The sequence below is a fragment of the Staurois parvus genome, unplaced genomic scaffold (genome assembly GCF_062004578.1).
Source record: "Staurois parvus isolate SC_StPar_1 unplaced genomic scaffold, SC_StPar_1.0 ptg000213l, whole genome shotgun sequence".
NCBI classification, from domain to species: Eukaryota; Metazoa; Chordata; class Amphibia; order Anura; family Ranidae; genus Staurois; species Staurois parvus.
In genome coordinates this window covers 3037501-3054821 of record NW_028318009.1, presented here as the reverse complement: position 1 = coordinate 3054821, position 17321 = coordinate 3037501, and the positions used below count along the sequence as shown (strand labels likewise).

Here is a 17321-nt window from a genome sequence, read left to right as displayed (position 1 = left end):
TCATGAATTTAGGTCAACATGTATTCTGCTACATTTCTTTGGTAAAAATAAGAATTTAATTTGTATTTTTTTTTTCAAATGTTTCTATTTTTTTTTCATTACATTTTTTCTTTTTACCATTTTATTTTTCAGCACACTGGGACCAAAGCAATACAATGTTACCATAGTAACATGGAACTACTCTGGGCGAGTGATCAGGATTTTTTTTTTTCTTTTTCTAACACATTATGATTGCTAATACCAATTCATATTTGCAATCGTTGTTACTGAATGAAATGGATTAATTCAGTCTTTTGTTGTGATTAGGCAAAGCTGACCACATGATACAGATGGGCTGTGATTGGCCCTTTCTGTATCATGTGACTGCCTTGACTAGTCACAGCTAACAACATAATTGTATACAACGGAGGGCATGACAGGAAGGCATCCATTGTGTATAATTGACAGGTCATCTGCTGTGATTGGTCACAGCGGTCACATGACACTGGCAATGGGGCCGGTGTGGTGATATGTCATCGGCTGTGTCCCTTGGGACAGATCGCGCTGCCGTGCGGCCCAGTGGCCGCACGAGTGGCTCATTTTGACAGGATGTCATAGGACGCCCAGTCATAATGGCGAGTGTCCCACCCAGCCGTCAATCTGCTATAGGCCGGGCGGGAAGGTGTTAATAGTATACATCCCTTCAGATCTTCAGAAAGAGGCCAGCAAGCGAGGGATGCAGAGGTTCTGCTCAAGGACAGAGGGCTCCACAGTGAACTGATTAGCACGGCAAAGAACCTCTTTACCAGTTTGTTACGTTAATGGCTAATCCACGTTGGATCTTGGTTGAAGCAAAGCAACCACCCATCACTTTCAAAGCCTGGAATGCCGGCAACTATGTGGAAGATGGCTACCCCTTCAAAACCCAACCATCATTTGTATAACACCATTACCTGTAGACCACGCTCACCTTGGTAGGTTCCTCCTTCTTCACATGCTTCTCCAATTCTGCCGCATCTCCCATTTTGAGAGACGACCGGCTATCAGAGTCCAAAAAGGAGTCCGCCATGGTGTTGGAGCTCAACCAAGAAGCCACCTTGTTCTTGGAGGTCTCCTCGGGCAGTTTGCAGTCTGTATTCTCCTCTTGGCTGGTCTGTCTGGCCAAAGCAGAGTCCTTAGAGGCGGTATCTACAGCCCCGTTCTCTTTCTGTCCCCTAGTTGTCCGCCGCGTAGCATAGCTCCGCCATACAGAGCTGGTTGTGATGTCCTCGTTCTTTCCAAAATTGTCGTCCGAACTGTCTTGAGACTCGTCCTGGTCATCGGTGCCGGTGTTTTCTTCGTGGTCCTCCTTGAGGTCAACTCCGCTGCTATCAGAAGATGACTTGACATCGCTTTCGTAACCATCCTTATAGTTTTCTACACTCTCGATGTGGTCCAAATTTGCAAAGTATTCATCTCCCATCTCTAAGCCTTCTTTGTCTGCAAAGTCATCGGTCAGGATTTTACCTGTGAGGAAGCACAAAACGAGAATGGTTCATCCATGTGCTAAAGTGGATCATTTGGGAGGAGGAAGAGGAAGAAGGAGGGGGGGGGGGGGAGGAGGAAGAGGAAGAAGGAGGGGGGGGGAGGAGGAAGAAGGAGGGGGGGGGGGGAGGAGGAAGAAGGAGGGGGGGGGGGAGGAGGAAGAAGGAGGGGGGGGGGGAGGAGGAAGAAGGAGGGGGGGGGGAGGAGGAAGAAGGAGGGGGGGGGGGAGGAGGAAGAGGAAGAAGGAGGGGGGGGGGGGAGGAGGAAGAGGAAGAAGGAGGGGGGGGGGAGGAGGAAGAGGAAGAAGGAGGGGGGGGGGAGGAGGAAGAAGAGGAAGAGGAAGAATGAGGGGGGAGGAGAAGGAAGAGGAGGAGGAAGAGGAAGAGGAGGGGGAGGAGAAGGAAGAGGAGGAGGAAGAGGAAGAGGAGGGGGAGGAGAAGGAAGAGGAGGAGGAAGAGGAAGAGGAGGAGGAGGAGGAAGAAGAGGAAGAGGAAGAAGAAGAGGAAGAGGAAGAGGAAGAAGAAGAGGAAGAGGAAGAAGAAGAGGAAGAGGAAGAGGATGAAGAAGTGGAAGAAGAGGAAGGGGAAGAAGAAGAGGAAGAGGAAGGGGAAGAAGAAGAGGAAGAGGAAGGGGAAGAAGAAGAGGAAGAGGAAGGGGAAGAAGAACTACACTCCAGTTTCTTTCCTAACAGAACAATGCAGCTGCCTGGACTCCCAAAAGTCTGCCCATACATTGTGTAGGGAAAGAGATCTTGGGAGGTGTATCTCCGGGGGCATACCCAACATCGATAGGACCTTACCTTTCATCAGCTACCCCGGCACTTTTTTTTAAAGTTTCTAGTTTGAGGTCAGGTCCACTTTACCAATCTTACTGGAAACAACCACCCTGGTATCTGGTGATGATGTGTCTGCTGCAGGGGCGGACTTACCATTTGGAAACTCCCGGGGTCAGTAGGGGGCCCCATGAGATGCCCCTGGTACCTTTTTCATAGGCTTTTTTGAGTTTGCGCATGGACCCAGGGGCCCCATGATCCCCTATTGCCCAGGGGCCCCATGAGTTGTCAGTCCGCCCCTGGTCTGCTGTCTGTACTAGGCCCTCTAAAACACTGGTCCTATCCTCTACAGAACAGGTGACCAAAGAGGGAAGATTTTGGTCAAGGGACCTGCATAGGAGCATTTCCATAGTACAATTATGCATTTCGGGTCAGTACGCTTTTTCTCCCCCATACAAGATATTTTTTTTTTTTTTACTTTTCACTATCGATCTGCTTTAAAATTCTACAATCCAGGATCAATCTCAAGGTAACCCCTAAGTCAAGTAAGCGCACCTGCATATATACAGACAAAGGATCCTTTTGCAATGTCATCCAGGCACCGGATGCCCCACCCTTTGTTCTGCGTTTTGAAGAGCTGCAGACGCACTTGGAGGCCGTGCTGCACCAGGCGGTTCGTACAGATACCTGGATTGCATTTACATCTCTTGTTGCATTCATACACCCTGTGATAAAAAAAAGATAAAAAAACTTTGAGACGGGTGCGAGACATGCGGACAGTAAAGTGTATGTAAGGGCAAAATAAATAAAAAGAAAACAAAGGCAGCACATCTATGAAATACAAGCACATTTCCCCACGTTTCATCTGTTTCAACCACTTGAGCTCCAGAAGATGTTACCCGCTTCCTGACCAGGCCATTTTTCTGCTATTCAGCACTGTGCTACTTTAACTGGCAATTGCGTGGTCATGCAACACCGTACATAAATAAAATGTATCTTTTTTTTCACACAAATAGACCTTGTACGTAAATAAAATTAATCTTTTTTTTTCCATACAAATAGAGCTCGTACGTAAATAAAATGTATCTTTTTTTCCACACAAATAGAGCTCGTACATAAATAAAATGTATCTTTTTTAAACACAAATAAGAGCTCATACGTAAATAAAATGTATCTTTTTTTTCCCACACAAATAGAGCTCGTACGTAAATAAAATGTATCTTTTTTTTCCACACAAATAGAGCTCGTACGTAAATAAAATGTATCTTTTTTTTCACACAAATAGAGCTCGTCCATACATAAAATGCATCCTTTTTTTTCACACAAATAAGAGCTCCTCCATAAATAAAATGTATCTTTTTTTTCACACAAATAGAGCTCGTCCATAAATAAAATGTATTTTTTTTTTCACACAAATAGAGCTCATACATACATAAAATGCATCCTTTTTTTTTCACACAAATAGAGCTCGTATGTAAATAAAATGTATCTTTTTTTTCACACAAATAGAGCTCGTATGTAAATAAAATGTATCTTTTTTTTCCACACAAATAGAGCTCGTACGTAAATAAAATTTATCCTTTCTTTTCACACAAATAGAGCTCGTACGTAAACAAAATTTCTTTTTTTTCACAAGAGCTTGTACGCAAATAAAATGTATCTTTTTTTTTCCACACAAATAGAGCTCGTACATAAAAAAAATTTTTTCACACAAATAGAGCTCGTCCGTAAATAAAATGTATCTTTTTTTCACACAAATAGAGCTCGTCCGTAAATAAAATGTATCTTTTTTTCACACAAATAGAGCTCGTCCGTAAATAAAATGTATCTTTTTTTACCACACAAATAGAGCTTTCTTTTGCTAGCATTTGATAACCACTGGGTTTTTTTGTTTTGTTATTATACAAATGAAAGAAAAAAAAACAAAAAAAAAAAAAAACAGTATTTAACGTTTTGCTATAAAACATTCAATTAAAAAAATCCCAACAAATATTTCTTCATAAAATATGCAACACGTCTATGCAAAACAAGCACATTTCCCGTTGTTTCACCTTTTTAACCACTTGAGCTCAGGAAGATGTTACCCCCATCCTAACATGGCCTTTTTTTTTTGCTATTCAGTACTGCGCTACTTTAACTGGCACTACTTCAATAAGAACCCACATCTTTCTTCTACAATGTAAAGCATTGAATCATAAAAAGCATTGATCTAGTGCTTTAAAAAAAAAAAAAAGCCTTGTTTACAACGCGCCGGTACTGGAAGTGACATCATTCCAGTACTCCAAGGGCATAGAGATGAGTGGAGGCCATCTTTCCTTCACTTATCTCTATGCCCAGCGCCGGGATCGTTCGGTGGTTTCTCCGGTAAGGCTGAGAACTACCGAGCGGCAGCGGCAAGGGGGTGGGGTAATTTTCAGCACCTGTATCGGTGCTTATTTTCATATCGGCCAACGGTCCATAGGGGTGTTTTCGGCCGAAACATTTGGACCAACTGAAATTTTGGTGCATCCCTAATGGGTTCCTCTGTGTTAAAAAGGTTGAGAAAGGCTGCTCTATGGCATTACAGAGAGTGGCCTCAAAGAGGGAAAACCAAATTCCTTGAGGAGCTGTGAAAGAAAATTTTGGAAACATCAGTAGATCCAACTACAAAAAGCCAAAGCAAAATCCCGTCATAGTATTACAGTTCCGGGTGTGTCCGGTGCACCTAGTCACAGCCATCTGCCCTTACCCTGTAGGGAGGCACTCTTCGAGACGCTTGTGTTGGTATCCAGCTTGCATGTTGACCTGAGCCCCAGGAGTGCAGCGAGTAGCATCTAACGTCAGTTGGTGACAAGCACATTTGGTCCTGAAATAAAGAATCACGTTTATATAAAAGATGGACTCCGAAGAGAAGTAACTATTCCAACAACTGCATTACCAATACTTCAATGGCAGAGGAAAGGATGCTTGCAAGTTGCTGTTGACCGAACTTCCACCACCAACCAAACTCACCGGCGTTACCACCAGCCCACCAAAGACCCTAAACATTTATTGTAACTAGTACCTACAAACGGCAGAATCCTGGAACTTCACTTTTTCCAGACTGAATGATATTCATTGAATACCACCTCCCCCTCACTCCCCCTCTCTGTTGGGGTCCCTCAAGGCTCCGTCCTCGGGCCCCTTCTCTTCTCCATCTACACCTCCTCCCTTGGCCAACTCATACACTCTCACGGCTTCAACTACCACCTATATGCTGACGACACACAAATCTATCTCTCAACCCCCCACCTCACCCCCTCAGTCTCTGCCCGAATCACACACCTACTGAGCGACATATCAGACTGGATGTCACTCCACTTTCTTAAACTGAACCTCTCCAAAACCGAGTTTCTTGTCTTCCCCCCACCCCAGACACCACCCCCCACTGACTTCTCCATCACATCCAACAACGCCACCATCAAACCCGCCCCGCAGGCCAGAGTACTTGGTGTCATTCTGGACTCCAACCTATCCTTCCAGCCCCAAGTCCAATCTTTAACAAACTCATGCAGACTCCACCTCCGCAACATCGCCAAAATCCGCACGTTCCTAACCCCAGAAACCACTAAACAGCTCATCCACTCCCTCATCATATCACGACTCGACTACTGCAACTCCCTCCTCACTGGCCTGCCTCGCCGCTGGCTATCCCCGCTTCAGTCGATCCCGAATACGGCTGCCAGACTCATTCACCTTTCCAACCGCTCTGTTTCCGCCACCCCCCTCTGCCAATCCCTCCACTGGCTTCCGATTGCCCAACGGATCAAATTCAAAATCCTAACACTGATGTACAAAGCCGTCCACCATACTGCCCCGAACTACATCACTGACCTAATATCCAAGTACCACCCAACACACACACTCCACTCCTCACAAGACCTCCTTCTCTCTAGTTCCCTGGTCTCCTCCTCCCAGGACTTCTCCAGGGTGTCACCCATCCTCTGGAACTCCCTGCCCCAACCCATCAGATTATCACCTACTCTCCTCTCCTTTAGATGCACCCTGAAAAACCCATCTCTTCAGGGAAGCCTACCCCACCCCCTGCTAACTTGCCAACCTCCTCCACTCTTCCTACCACTCCATCCCCCACAGCTATCTCATCCTGAGCCACCATCCCCTCCCTCCTAGATTGTAAGCTCGAAAGAGCAGGGCCCTCAATCCCCTCATGTTTTGCATTGTATTGTTATTGGTCTGTCACGTTTGTCCACCTTTGTAATGTACAGCGCTGAGCGAACTATCGGCGCTTTATAAATACTGTATAATAATAATAATACAGAGCATTAGTAGAAGTGGACCTTTGATGGAGGGACCCTTCCATCTTGGATCCAATGCTCATGGTTCCTGCTGGCTTTCTATAAACCTTTTGATGCCATCCCCGGGTAAATGTAAAGATTTGTTTGCCATAGACGTTATTCTCCTTTAGTATGCATATTTTTGGCCTTGTATATATGATTTTAGAATCATATGTTATATCTCCGTGAGGAAGCGGACTATTGTCCTGCGAAACGCGTCGAAGAAAGGATTCAAGGATAATTTCGGAGCAATTGTGTCAACTATGGTTCTTATATTATCCAAGGACATGCCTTGTAATCTCTGCCTGTTTGTTACAAGCTACACTTTTTAAGATGAGCGATGTGATTGCTCAAAATCATTATCGCAACTGTGGTTTTAACTTTGTTCAAAAAAGTTTTATTTTTTTTACATTTTGAGTTATCTATTTTCATGTGGTGTGGTGCCTCCTAAAGCCCCGTTAGCTTTCTCTAGTTAGGATTATTCAGTGAATACATATCAGGCAGTAACCAATGGTAAAGAACAACGGTATGCAGCTTCCTATTGTAGGACATGGACTGGTTTGGGAACAAAGGATCCTGGAGATGTGAGTATCCACAGAAACAATGTTGGAGCTTTGCACTGTACTCAGGACAAGGTGGGTAACACCTTTATAAGAAGAGAGGAGGAAGGACAGTCCCCTCCCGTATCTAGATTATGCAGTGTTATGTCCATGGTATGCTTGTTCGTAGTTGAGCACCAAAATGAAAATTCTGGTGCCGAAACTGAAAATTCAAAATGCACTTGGTCAAAAACTGAAATGCGCAGTTTTTAAAAATGCATATTTTTTGGAAAAAAATACACTTTGATTAAAAAAAAACAATATATACCCCAATTTTTTTTTAAAATATGAAAGAGGATGTTATGGCGAGTAAATAGATACCCAACATGTCACGCTTTAAAATTGGGCACGCTCCCGACCCTCTTCCTTTGCTTTCCTCTCTTCCTTCAATATCTTTACATCTGGTGTCTCCCTTCCCCCTCCCCTTTTTTTTTCCTCTTTCTTCTCTCCCTTTCTTCTCTGTCTGGGTGTATTCTCTTGGTTTTATAGAATTATCTCATTGTTGAATATCGCCTGTCTAGGGATGCCCCCCTTGTATCTATGTTTGGATTCATCTTCCTTCATCCCCATGGATCATACTGATACCTATGTTGTTGTTTTTTGCCCATTCCATTGTCGATGTTCTTATTATTTTCTTGCTATGTATTGTTTAATTTGATACAAAATCTAATAAAGACAAATTTGCCTTTAAAATTGTGCACGCTTGTGGAATGGCATGAAATGGCGTGAAACTGCAATACTTAAAAATCTCCATGGGCGATGCTTTAAAAATGTCTACATGTTAGCAGTGTAAAGTTACAGAGGAGGTCTAGTGCGAGGATTATTGCTCTTGCTCTGACGTTCGTGGCGATACCTCACGTGTGTGGTTTAAACACCATTTACATATGTGGGCGTGGCTTACGTATACGTTCCCCACTACATGCGAGCACGGGGGCACTTTAAACTTTTTTTTTTTTAATTTAATTTTTTTTTTTTTGGACTGTTCCTTTAAAACAATTTTAATCACTTATTCTTATCACAAGAAATGCATGCATCCCCTGTGATAGAAACAATTAGCGACAGGTCCTCTTTGTGGAGATATGGGGTCAATAAGACCACACATCTCTCCTCTGCAATGTAAAGCATTAGATAGATAAAAAAAAAAAAGCATTGATCTGGTGCTTTAAAGAAAAAAAAAAAATGGCCGGAACGGGAAGTGACATCGCTCCAGTCCTCCAAGGGCATAGAGATGGGTGGAGGCCATCTTTCTTTCACTCATCTCTATGCCCAGCCCCGGGATCACTCGATGGTTTCTCAGGTAAGGCTGAACTAGCGAGCAGCAGCGGCCGGGCGGCGTGGTTTTTTCAGCACCTGTATCAGTACTTTTTTTTTTCATTTCGGCCGAAAGGGGTGTTTTCGGCCAAAACATTTCAGCCACCGAAATTTCGGTGCATCCCTCTACTTGTACTAAATTCTTTGAAAAAAAACCCTAAAAATTTCTCAAACGAAGTTAAAAGATTCTTTCCTGCCTACTCTCCTTTGTAAAGGTAAACTGCAATTTATCAGATCCTCTTAAACACACAAATCTCCGTATCTAACCTGTCTCGGCATCCATCCGTGCAGTCGCATCCCACCAGAAAGTCCTTGCCCGTGTTAATAAATACTCCTCTGCCGGGAATGCGCTCCTTACTATACGCCACCTGTGGAGGAGGGGTCCGATCTATCTCATTGACGCAGGACAGGGGCACATCCTCCTTGCCGTAGGTGATGTCTGGGATATAGTAGAAAGGTTTCTGTGGCTGGAACTTGCGGTCCACCAGCACATATGGGTCCAAGCAGAACATTTCCAAGAACACCATGTCGCAATTTGTCTCTAAAACATAGCGCTCCATCTCAGGCATGGTGCGCAGGCTGAGGCCGCATGGCGTTTTGTAGATGACGTGGAATCCCAGCTTGCGGTTCACCCGCCTCCGTGCGGTCATACGGCGGAAGTCGTACAGCAGTGGCACCAGCAGAGGGTTCTTGCCCCGATGATTTACCACGCGGATGCGGGACAAGCATGAATAGCTACAGATGTGAGGTAGGTAGAACAGCTTCTCCATGGGGGCCTTGTAAATGATCTCTGTCGGCAAGGCGTTTGTCTGGACAACTTGAAAGGGCGCCACGTTTGTCACAAATCTATATAAAAATGAATAAAGAGAGGAACAATGAGACATGAACATCCAATGGCGCCAACAATGAGAGCAATGAGACAAGAACACCCAATGAGACAAGAACACCCAATGGCCCCAACAATGAGAGCAATGAGAAAAGAACACCCAATGAGACATGAACATCCAATGGCGCCAACAATGAGAGCAATGAGACAAGAACACCCAATGAGACAAGAACACCCAATGGCCCCAACAATGAGAGCAATGAGACAAGAACACCCAATGAGACAAGAACACCCAATGAGACAAGAACACCCAATGAGACAAGAACACCCAATGAGACAAGAACACCCAATGAGACAAGAACACCCAATGGCCCCAACAATGAGAGCAATGAGAAAAGAACACCCAATGAGACAAGAACACCCAATGGCCCCAACAATGAGAGCAATGAGACAAGAACCCCCAACGAGACAAAAACCCCCAACGAGACAAAAACCCCCAACGAGACAAAAACCCCCAACGAGACAAAAACCCCCAACGAGACAAAAACCCCCAACGAGACAAAAACCCCCAACGAGACAAAAACCCCCAACGAGACAAAAACCCCCAACGAGACAAAAACCCCCAACGAGACAAAAACACCCAATGAGACAAAAACACCCAATGGCCCCAACAATGAGAGCAATGAGACAAGAACATCCAATGAGACAAGAACATCCAATGAGACAAGAACATCCAATGGCCCCAACAATGACAGCAATGAGACAAGAACACCCAATGAGACAAGAACACCCAATGACCCCAACAATAACAGCAATGAGACAAGAACACCCAATGAGACAAGAACACCCAATGAGACAAGAACACCCAATGAGACAAGAACACCCAATGAGACAAGAACACCCAATGAGACAAGAACACCCAATGGCCCCTGCTGCTGTTTCTGAGGCAATGAGAAGGAAGAGCGCCAGGACAGCGGCTGCTCTTGTGCACAGCACTGGATCGAGATTGGGCTCAGGTAAGTATTGGGGGGAGTGCGGAGGGAGCTGCATAGTCAGTAAGGAGCTAGCCAGTAAGGAGGGAGCGAGGGGGGATGTAGGCATGAGCCCCATTCTGTGTATCCTATAAACACAAAGAGCAGGGCTCAGGGGCAAGCACGCACAAGTGCCCTCATAACAAGCGGCTTGCTGTGGGGGCACTTGGTAGGGGGGAGAAGCACAGAGCGCTGGCGGGAACCTGAGAAGAGGAGGATTGGGGTTGCTCTGTGCAAAACCCTAGCACAGAGCAGGCAAGTATAACATGTTTGTTATTAGAAAAAAAAATTAAGCCTTTAGTATAATTTTAAGGTAACATTAAAGCTTAGTTGTTTTTTTCAAAAATTAAAACAAACATGCTGTACTTACCTGCTGTGTAATGGTTTTTCACAGCAGCTCCGATCCTCTTCTGGAGTCCCCTGCCGATGCTCCTGGCCCCTTCCTCTTCGGCAGATGACCCCATGGAAAGCAGCCTTCCATGGGGGCACCCATGCCGGCTTGCTCCCGAGCCACCCTGTAGGCGTCCATTGACACAGAGTGCGTGGCTCAGCCTCCTCCTCCCAGGACAGCATTTTTCTGACAGTAGTGGGAGCCAATGGTTCCTGCTGCTATCAGTCTGCCCAGGGAGGAAGGAGACAGCGGCTAGTGCCGCTGCTCTTGTGCACATCGCTGGATCGGATTGGGCTCAGGTATGAATAATAAGGGGGGCTGGGGAGGGGGGAGACTGTTCAGCACAAAAGGTTTTTCACCTTAATGCAAAGAATACATTAAAATGGAGCTCCACCCAAAAGGAGAAGTTCCACTTTAAGCACTTGTCCCATGCTCCCCGTTTGGCACCTTTGGGAAGTGGGAACCCAGATCTGACAGGTACCTGCTCCCACTTCCGCTACGATCGATTGCAGAAGTTGTCCTCTCCCCCATTCCTCCCTCCCTGTAGTCTTCTGGGACACGCGACACCATTCACAAAGCGCAGCGCTGCTCGCGCATGCGCAGTGGGCACCCGGCTGTGAAGCCACAAGCTGTCACAGCCAGGTGCCCACACTGAGGATGCCGGTGCCAGGGAGAGAAGACAGCCGGTGAAACCAGCTGTGGTGAGGACTCCGCTGGACTGAGGGACAGGTAAGTGTCTGTATTTTAAAGGTCAGCAGCTACAATTTTTGTAGTTGCTGACTTATCTTTTTTTAAATTAACTAGAACTCCGCTTTAATGTGAAAAACAATAATACTATAGAACCACTTTAAAGCAGAACTCCAGACAGATATAAAAGTCAGAAAGTGATGCAGATCTATAATAAATACATCCATCAGTAAGTTTAACATTACCAGCCATGTAAGTGCCAGAATTTGTATTGGTGTCAGCCTCTTGCAGTCCCAGCACAGCAACAGTATCACCCAGAAGTGAGTCCACCCCTCACATTTGTGTAAATATTTGATTCTCTCTTTTCATGTGACAACACTGAAGAAATGACACTTTGCTACAATGTGACGTAGTCAGTGTACAGCTCGTATAACATGTAAATTTGCTGTCCCCTCAAAATAACTCAACACACAGCCATTAATGTCTAAACTGCTGGCAACAAAAGTGAGTCCACCCCTAAGTGACAAGGTCCAAATTGGGCCCAAAGTGTTAATATTTTGTGTGGCCACCATTATTTTCCAGCACTGCCTTAACCCTCTTGGGCATGGAGTTCATCAGAGCTTTACAGGTTGCCACTGGAGTCCTCTTCCACTCCTCCATGACGTCATCACGGAGCTGGTGAATGTTAGAGACCTTGCGCTCCTCCATCTTCCGTTTGAGGATGCCCCACAGATGCTCAATAGGGTTTAGGTCTGGAGACATGCCTGGCCAGTCCATCACCTTTACCCTCAGCTTCTTTATCAAGGCAGTGGTCGCCTTGGAGGTGTGTTTGGAGTAGTTATGTTGGAATACTGCCCTGAGGCCCAGTCTCCGAAGGGAGGGGATCATGCTCTGTTTCAGTATGTCACAGTACATGTTGGCCTTCATGGTTCCCTCAATGAACTGTAGCCCCCCCAGTGCCGGCAGCACTCATGCAGCCCCAGACCATGACACTCCCACCACCATGCTTGACTGTAGGCAAGACACACTTGTCTTTGTACTCCTCACCTGGTTGCCGCCACACACGCTTGACACCATCTGAACCAAATCAGTTGACCTTGGTGTCATCAGACTAGGGGACATGGTTCCAGTAATGTCCTTAGTCTGCTTGTCTTCAGCAAATTGTTTGCAGGCTTTCTTGTGCATCATCTTTAGAAGAGGCTTCCTTCTGGGACGACAGCCATGCAGACCAATTTGATGCAGTGTGTGGTCTGAGCACTGACAGGCTGACCCCCCCCCCTCCCCACCCCTTCAACCTCTGCTGCAATGCTGGCAGCACTCATATGTCTATTTCCCAAAGACAGCCTCTGGATATGACGCTGAGCACATGCACTCAACTTCTTTGGTTGACCATGGCGAGGTCTGTTCTGAGTGGAACCTGTCCTGTTAAACCGCTGTATGGTCTTGGCCACCGTGCTGCAGATCAGGTTCAGGGTCTTGGCAATCTTCTTATAGCCTAAGCCATCTTTATGTAGAGCAACAATTCTTTTTTTCAGATCCTCAGTTCTTTGCCATGAGGTGCCATGTTGAACTTCCAGTGACCAGTATGAGAGAGTGAGAGTGATAACACCAAATGTAACACACCTGCTCCCCATTCACACCTGAGACCTTGTAACACTAACAAGTCACATGACACCGGGGAGGGAAAATGGCTAATTGACCCCAATTTGGACATTGTCACTAGGGGTGGACTCACTTTTGTTGCCAGCAGTTTAGACATTAACCACTTGCCTACCAGGCACTTATACCCCCTTCCTTACCAGGCCAATTTTCAGCTTTCAGCGCTGCCGCACTTTGATTGACAATTGCGCGGTCATGCAACATTGTACCCAAATGAAATTTTGATCATTTTTTTCTCACAAATAGAGCTTTCTTTTGGTGGTATTTAATCACCACTGGGCGCTTTACTTTTTGCGCTATAAATTAAAAATGTGCAAAAAATTTGAAAAAAAAAAAAAAGTTTGTTTCTTTTATAAAAGTTTTCAAACAGGTATTTTTTCTCCTTCACTGATTTGCGTTGATGAGGCGGCACTGATGGGCACTGATAGGCGGCACTGATGGGCACTGATAGGCAGCACTAAAGGGCACTGATAGGCAGTACTAATGAGGTGGCACGGATAGGCGGCACTGATAGACAGCACTAATTAGGGGTCACGGATAGGCGGCACTGATATGCAGCACTGATAGGTGACACTGATGATGGGTACTGATAGACGGCACTGACTGGCATCACTTCTGGGCACTGACTGGCGGCACTGACTGGCACAACCCCTGGGCACTGACTGGTGGCACTGACTGGCAGCACTGCTGGGTGGCACTGGTGGGCGGGCACAGGTGGGTGGCACTGGTGGGCACAGGTGGGTGGCACTGCTGGGCACATGTAGGTGGCACTTCTGGGCACAGGCAGAGTGGCACAGGTGGGGGCACTGCTGGGCACAGGTGGGCGGGGCTAGTGGGTGCACTGCTGGGCGGAACTTGCGGGTGTCACTGCTGGGCACCGATCATCAGGGCACTGATCATCAGTCCCCTGATGATCGGTGCCGATCCCCGCTCTGACAACTGCCGGTTCTCGGCAGTACTTTCCTCACGATCTGACAGCGTGAGGAAAGTGCAGCCGAGAACCGGCACTTGCATTTCCCTGTGATCAGCGTGTCATTGGACACCGCTGATCACGTGGTAAAAGGCCGGTGGGATCGGCCTTTCACCACATCACGTGATCAGCTGTGTCCGTAGGACACAGCGATCACGGAGATCGCCGGGTGCGCGCCCCCTGGAGAGCGCGTTCTGGGAGGACGTCATATGACGTCCACTCAGAACTGGCCGGCCGCGGTGAAGCCGTCATTCGGCTATGCGCGGTCGGCAAGAGGTTAATGGCCGTGTGTTGAGTTATTTTTGAGGGGACAGCAGATTTACACCGTGCTACAATGTAACATAGTGAGTGTACAGTTTGTATAAAAGTGTCATTTCGGCAGTGTTGTCAAATGAAAAGATAAAATCAAATATTTACAAAAATGTGAGGGGTGTACTGGGAGATACTGTAAGTCCAGGGGGAGGGAGAAGCAGCACGAGGAGCCAACTAGTTTAGATGCAGTGCAAGGAACATGCTGATATGAGGAGAGAACAGAGTGACAGTGGGATGAGCTCATCAGTCTGCTGCTACTCCTTATACTATCCCACCCACTAGAGGAGAGACCAGACCTGTATATGTTGCTGAACTGCAACAGAGAATGATCAGCCCACCTTCCCCATCCCATCCCATGCCAGGCCGGGCTGTACTGTGTGGAAGAACTAAGTCTCAAAAATGGAGATAGTGGAATAGTTTTACCTGCAGGCCATTTGGGTCCCCCCAGAAACATGGATAACAGACTCCTGCTTAGCAACCCCAACGTCCTGGCTCATTGCTAGTAAGTGAAAACAGTTGGATGCTCATTGCCAGCATTCCCAACGGTTTTCATGTCCTAGCAACCACAGGATGTGGGGTTCCCAACTAGGAGTTTATTAGCCAGGCTTCTGAAGGGACCCAAAGAGCCTACAGGTAAAAATATAAACAATGACCATTTTACAAAGCAGCACAGAATTGCTTATAATTTCTAGGGACCACTGACTACACAAAACTATTTTCTGGAATAGGTGAACTCATGCAGGCCATAGATGGGTGGAGAAAAAAAAAAAAAACGGCCAATTTTCACAACGTTAATGGGTTGGCCATTTTTCTGGATTTTGGCACATTTTTTTAATCCGTAAAGTTGGGGGGGGAATTGGCCGATTTTTGCAATGATGGGCAAATCGGGGAAGAAGAAGGAGGAGGGGGGGAGGACGGGGGTGTGTTGGGAGGAGAGGATGACAAGGAGGAGGAGGACGAGGAGGACGGGGCCAAGGACGAGAAGGACGAGGAGGACGGGGCCAAGGACGAGAAGGAGGACGGGGCCAAGGACGAGGAGGAGGACGGGGCCAAGGACGAGGAGGAGGACGGGGCCAAGGACGAGGAGGAGGACGGGGCCAAGGACGAGGAGGAGGACGGGGCCAAGGACGAGGAGGAGGACGGGGCCAAGGACGAGGAGGAGGACGGGGCCAAGGACGAGGAGGAGGACGGGGCCAAGGACGAGGAGGAGGAGGACGGGGCCAAGGACGAGGAGGAGGAGGGGGCCAAGGACGAGGAGGAGGAGGACGGGGCCAAGGACGAGGAGGAGGAGGAGGACAAGGACGAGGAGGAGGACAAGGACGAGGAGGAGGACAAGGACGAGGAGGAGGACAAGGACGAGGAGGAGGACAAGGACGAGGAGGAGGACAAGGACGAGGAGGAGGACAAGGACGAGGAGGAGGACAAGGACGAGGAGGAGGACAAGGACGAGGAGGAGGACAAGGACGAGGAGGAGGACAAGGAGGACAAGGAGGAGGAGGAGGACGAGGACAAGGAGGAGGACGAGGACAAGGACGAGGACAAGGAGGAGGACGAGGACAAGGAGGAGGAGGAGGACGAGGAGGAGGAGGAGGACGACGAGGAGGAGGACAAGGACGAGGAGGACAAGGACGAGGAGGACAAGGACGAGGAGGACAAGGACGAGGAGGACAAGGACGAGGAGGACAAGGACGAGGAGGACAAGGACGAGGAGGACAAGGACGAGGAGGACAAGGACGAGGAGGAGGACAAGGACGAGGAGGAGGACAAGGACGAGGAGGAGGACAAGGACGAGGAGGAGGACAAGGACGAGGAGGAGGACAAGGACGAGGAGGAGGACAAGGACGAGGAGGAGGACGAGGAGGAGGACAAGGACGAGGAGGAGGACGAGGAGGAGGACGAGGAGGAGGACGAGGAGGAGGAGGAGGAGGAGGACGAGGACGAGGAGGACAAGGACGAGGAGGACGAGGAGGAGGAGGACGAGGAGGAGGAGGACGAGGACGAGGAGGACGAGGAGGAGGAGGACAAGGACGACGAGGAGGAGGAGGACAAGGACGAGGAGGACGAGGAGGAGGACAAGGACGAGGAGGACGAGGACGAGGAGGACGAGGAGGACGAGGACGAGGAGGACGAGGAGGAGGACGAGGACGAGGAGGAGGAGGAGGACGAGGAGGAGGAGGAGGAGGACGAGGAGGAGGACAAGGACGAGGAGGAGGACAAGGACGAGGAGGAGGACGAGGAGGAGGACAAGGACGAGGAGGACGAGGAGGACGACAAGGACGAGGAGGACGAGGAGGACGAGGAGGAGGACAAGGACGAGGAGGACGAGGAGGACAAGGACGAGGACGACGAGGAGGACGAGGAGGAGGACAAGGACGAGGAGGACGAGGAGGAGGACAAGGACGAGGACGACGAGGAGGACGAGGAGGAGGACAAGGACGAGGAGGACGAGGAGGAGGACAAGGACGAGGAGGACGAGGAGGAGGACAAGGACGAGGAGGACGAGGAGGAGGACAAGGACGAGGAGGAGGACAAGGACGAGGAGGAGGACAAGGACGAGGAGGAGGACAAGGACGAGGAGGAGGACAAGGACGAGGAGGAGGACAAGGACGAGGAGGAGGACAAGGACGAGGAGGAGGACAAGGACGAGGAGGACGAGGAGGAGGACAAGGACGAGGAGGAGGACAAGGACGAGGAGGACGAGGAGGACGAGGAGGACGAGGAGGAGGAGGACGAGGAGGAGGACGAGGACGAGGAGGAGGAGGACGAGGAGGAGGACGAGGACGAGGACGAGGAGCGGCACAGTGGTTAGTGGTTAGCACATCTGCCTTGCAGTAAATGGGTCATGGGTTCGATTCCCGACCATGGCGCCTCCTGCATGGAGTTTGCATGTTCTCCCTGTGATTGCGTGGGTTTCCTCTGGGTACTCCGGTTTCCTCCCACACTCCAA

The 17321-nt window shown here is 48.3% G+C and overlaps 1 protein-coding gene across 1 annotated transcript in view; it reads right to left on the bottom strand.

Moving 5' to 3' along the window:
- Nucleotides 1-913: 913 nt before the first annotated feature.
- SETDB1 (SET domain bifurcated histone lysine methyltransferase 1) overlaps nucleotides 914-17321 on the bottom strand; it is a 52373-nt gene continuing 35965 nt past the window's right edge. The window contains exons 13-16 of the mRNA XM_089678972.1: nucleotides 8766-9344; nucleotides 5004-5120; nucleotides 2831-3000; nucleotides 914-1485 (exon numbers count right to left, since the gene is read on the bottom strand). Of these exons, the coding sequence (XP_089535098.1) occupies nucleotides 929-1485; nucleotides 2831-3000; nucleotides 5004-5120; nucleotides 8766-9344 (1423 nt within the window). The 3' untranslated portion in view covers nucleotides 914-928. The remainder of the gene's footprint in view (nucleotides 1486-2830; nucleotides 3001-5003; nucleotides 5121-8765; nucleotides 9345-17321) is intronic.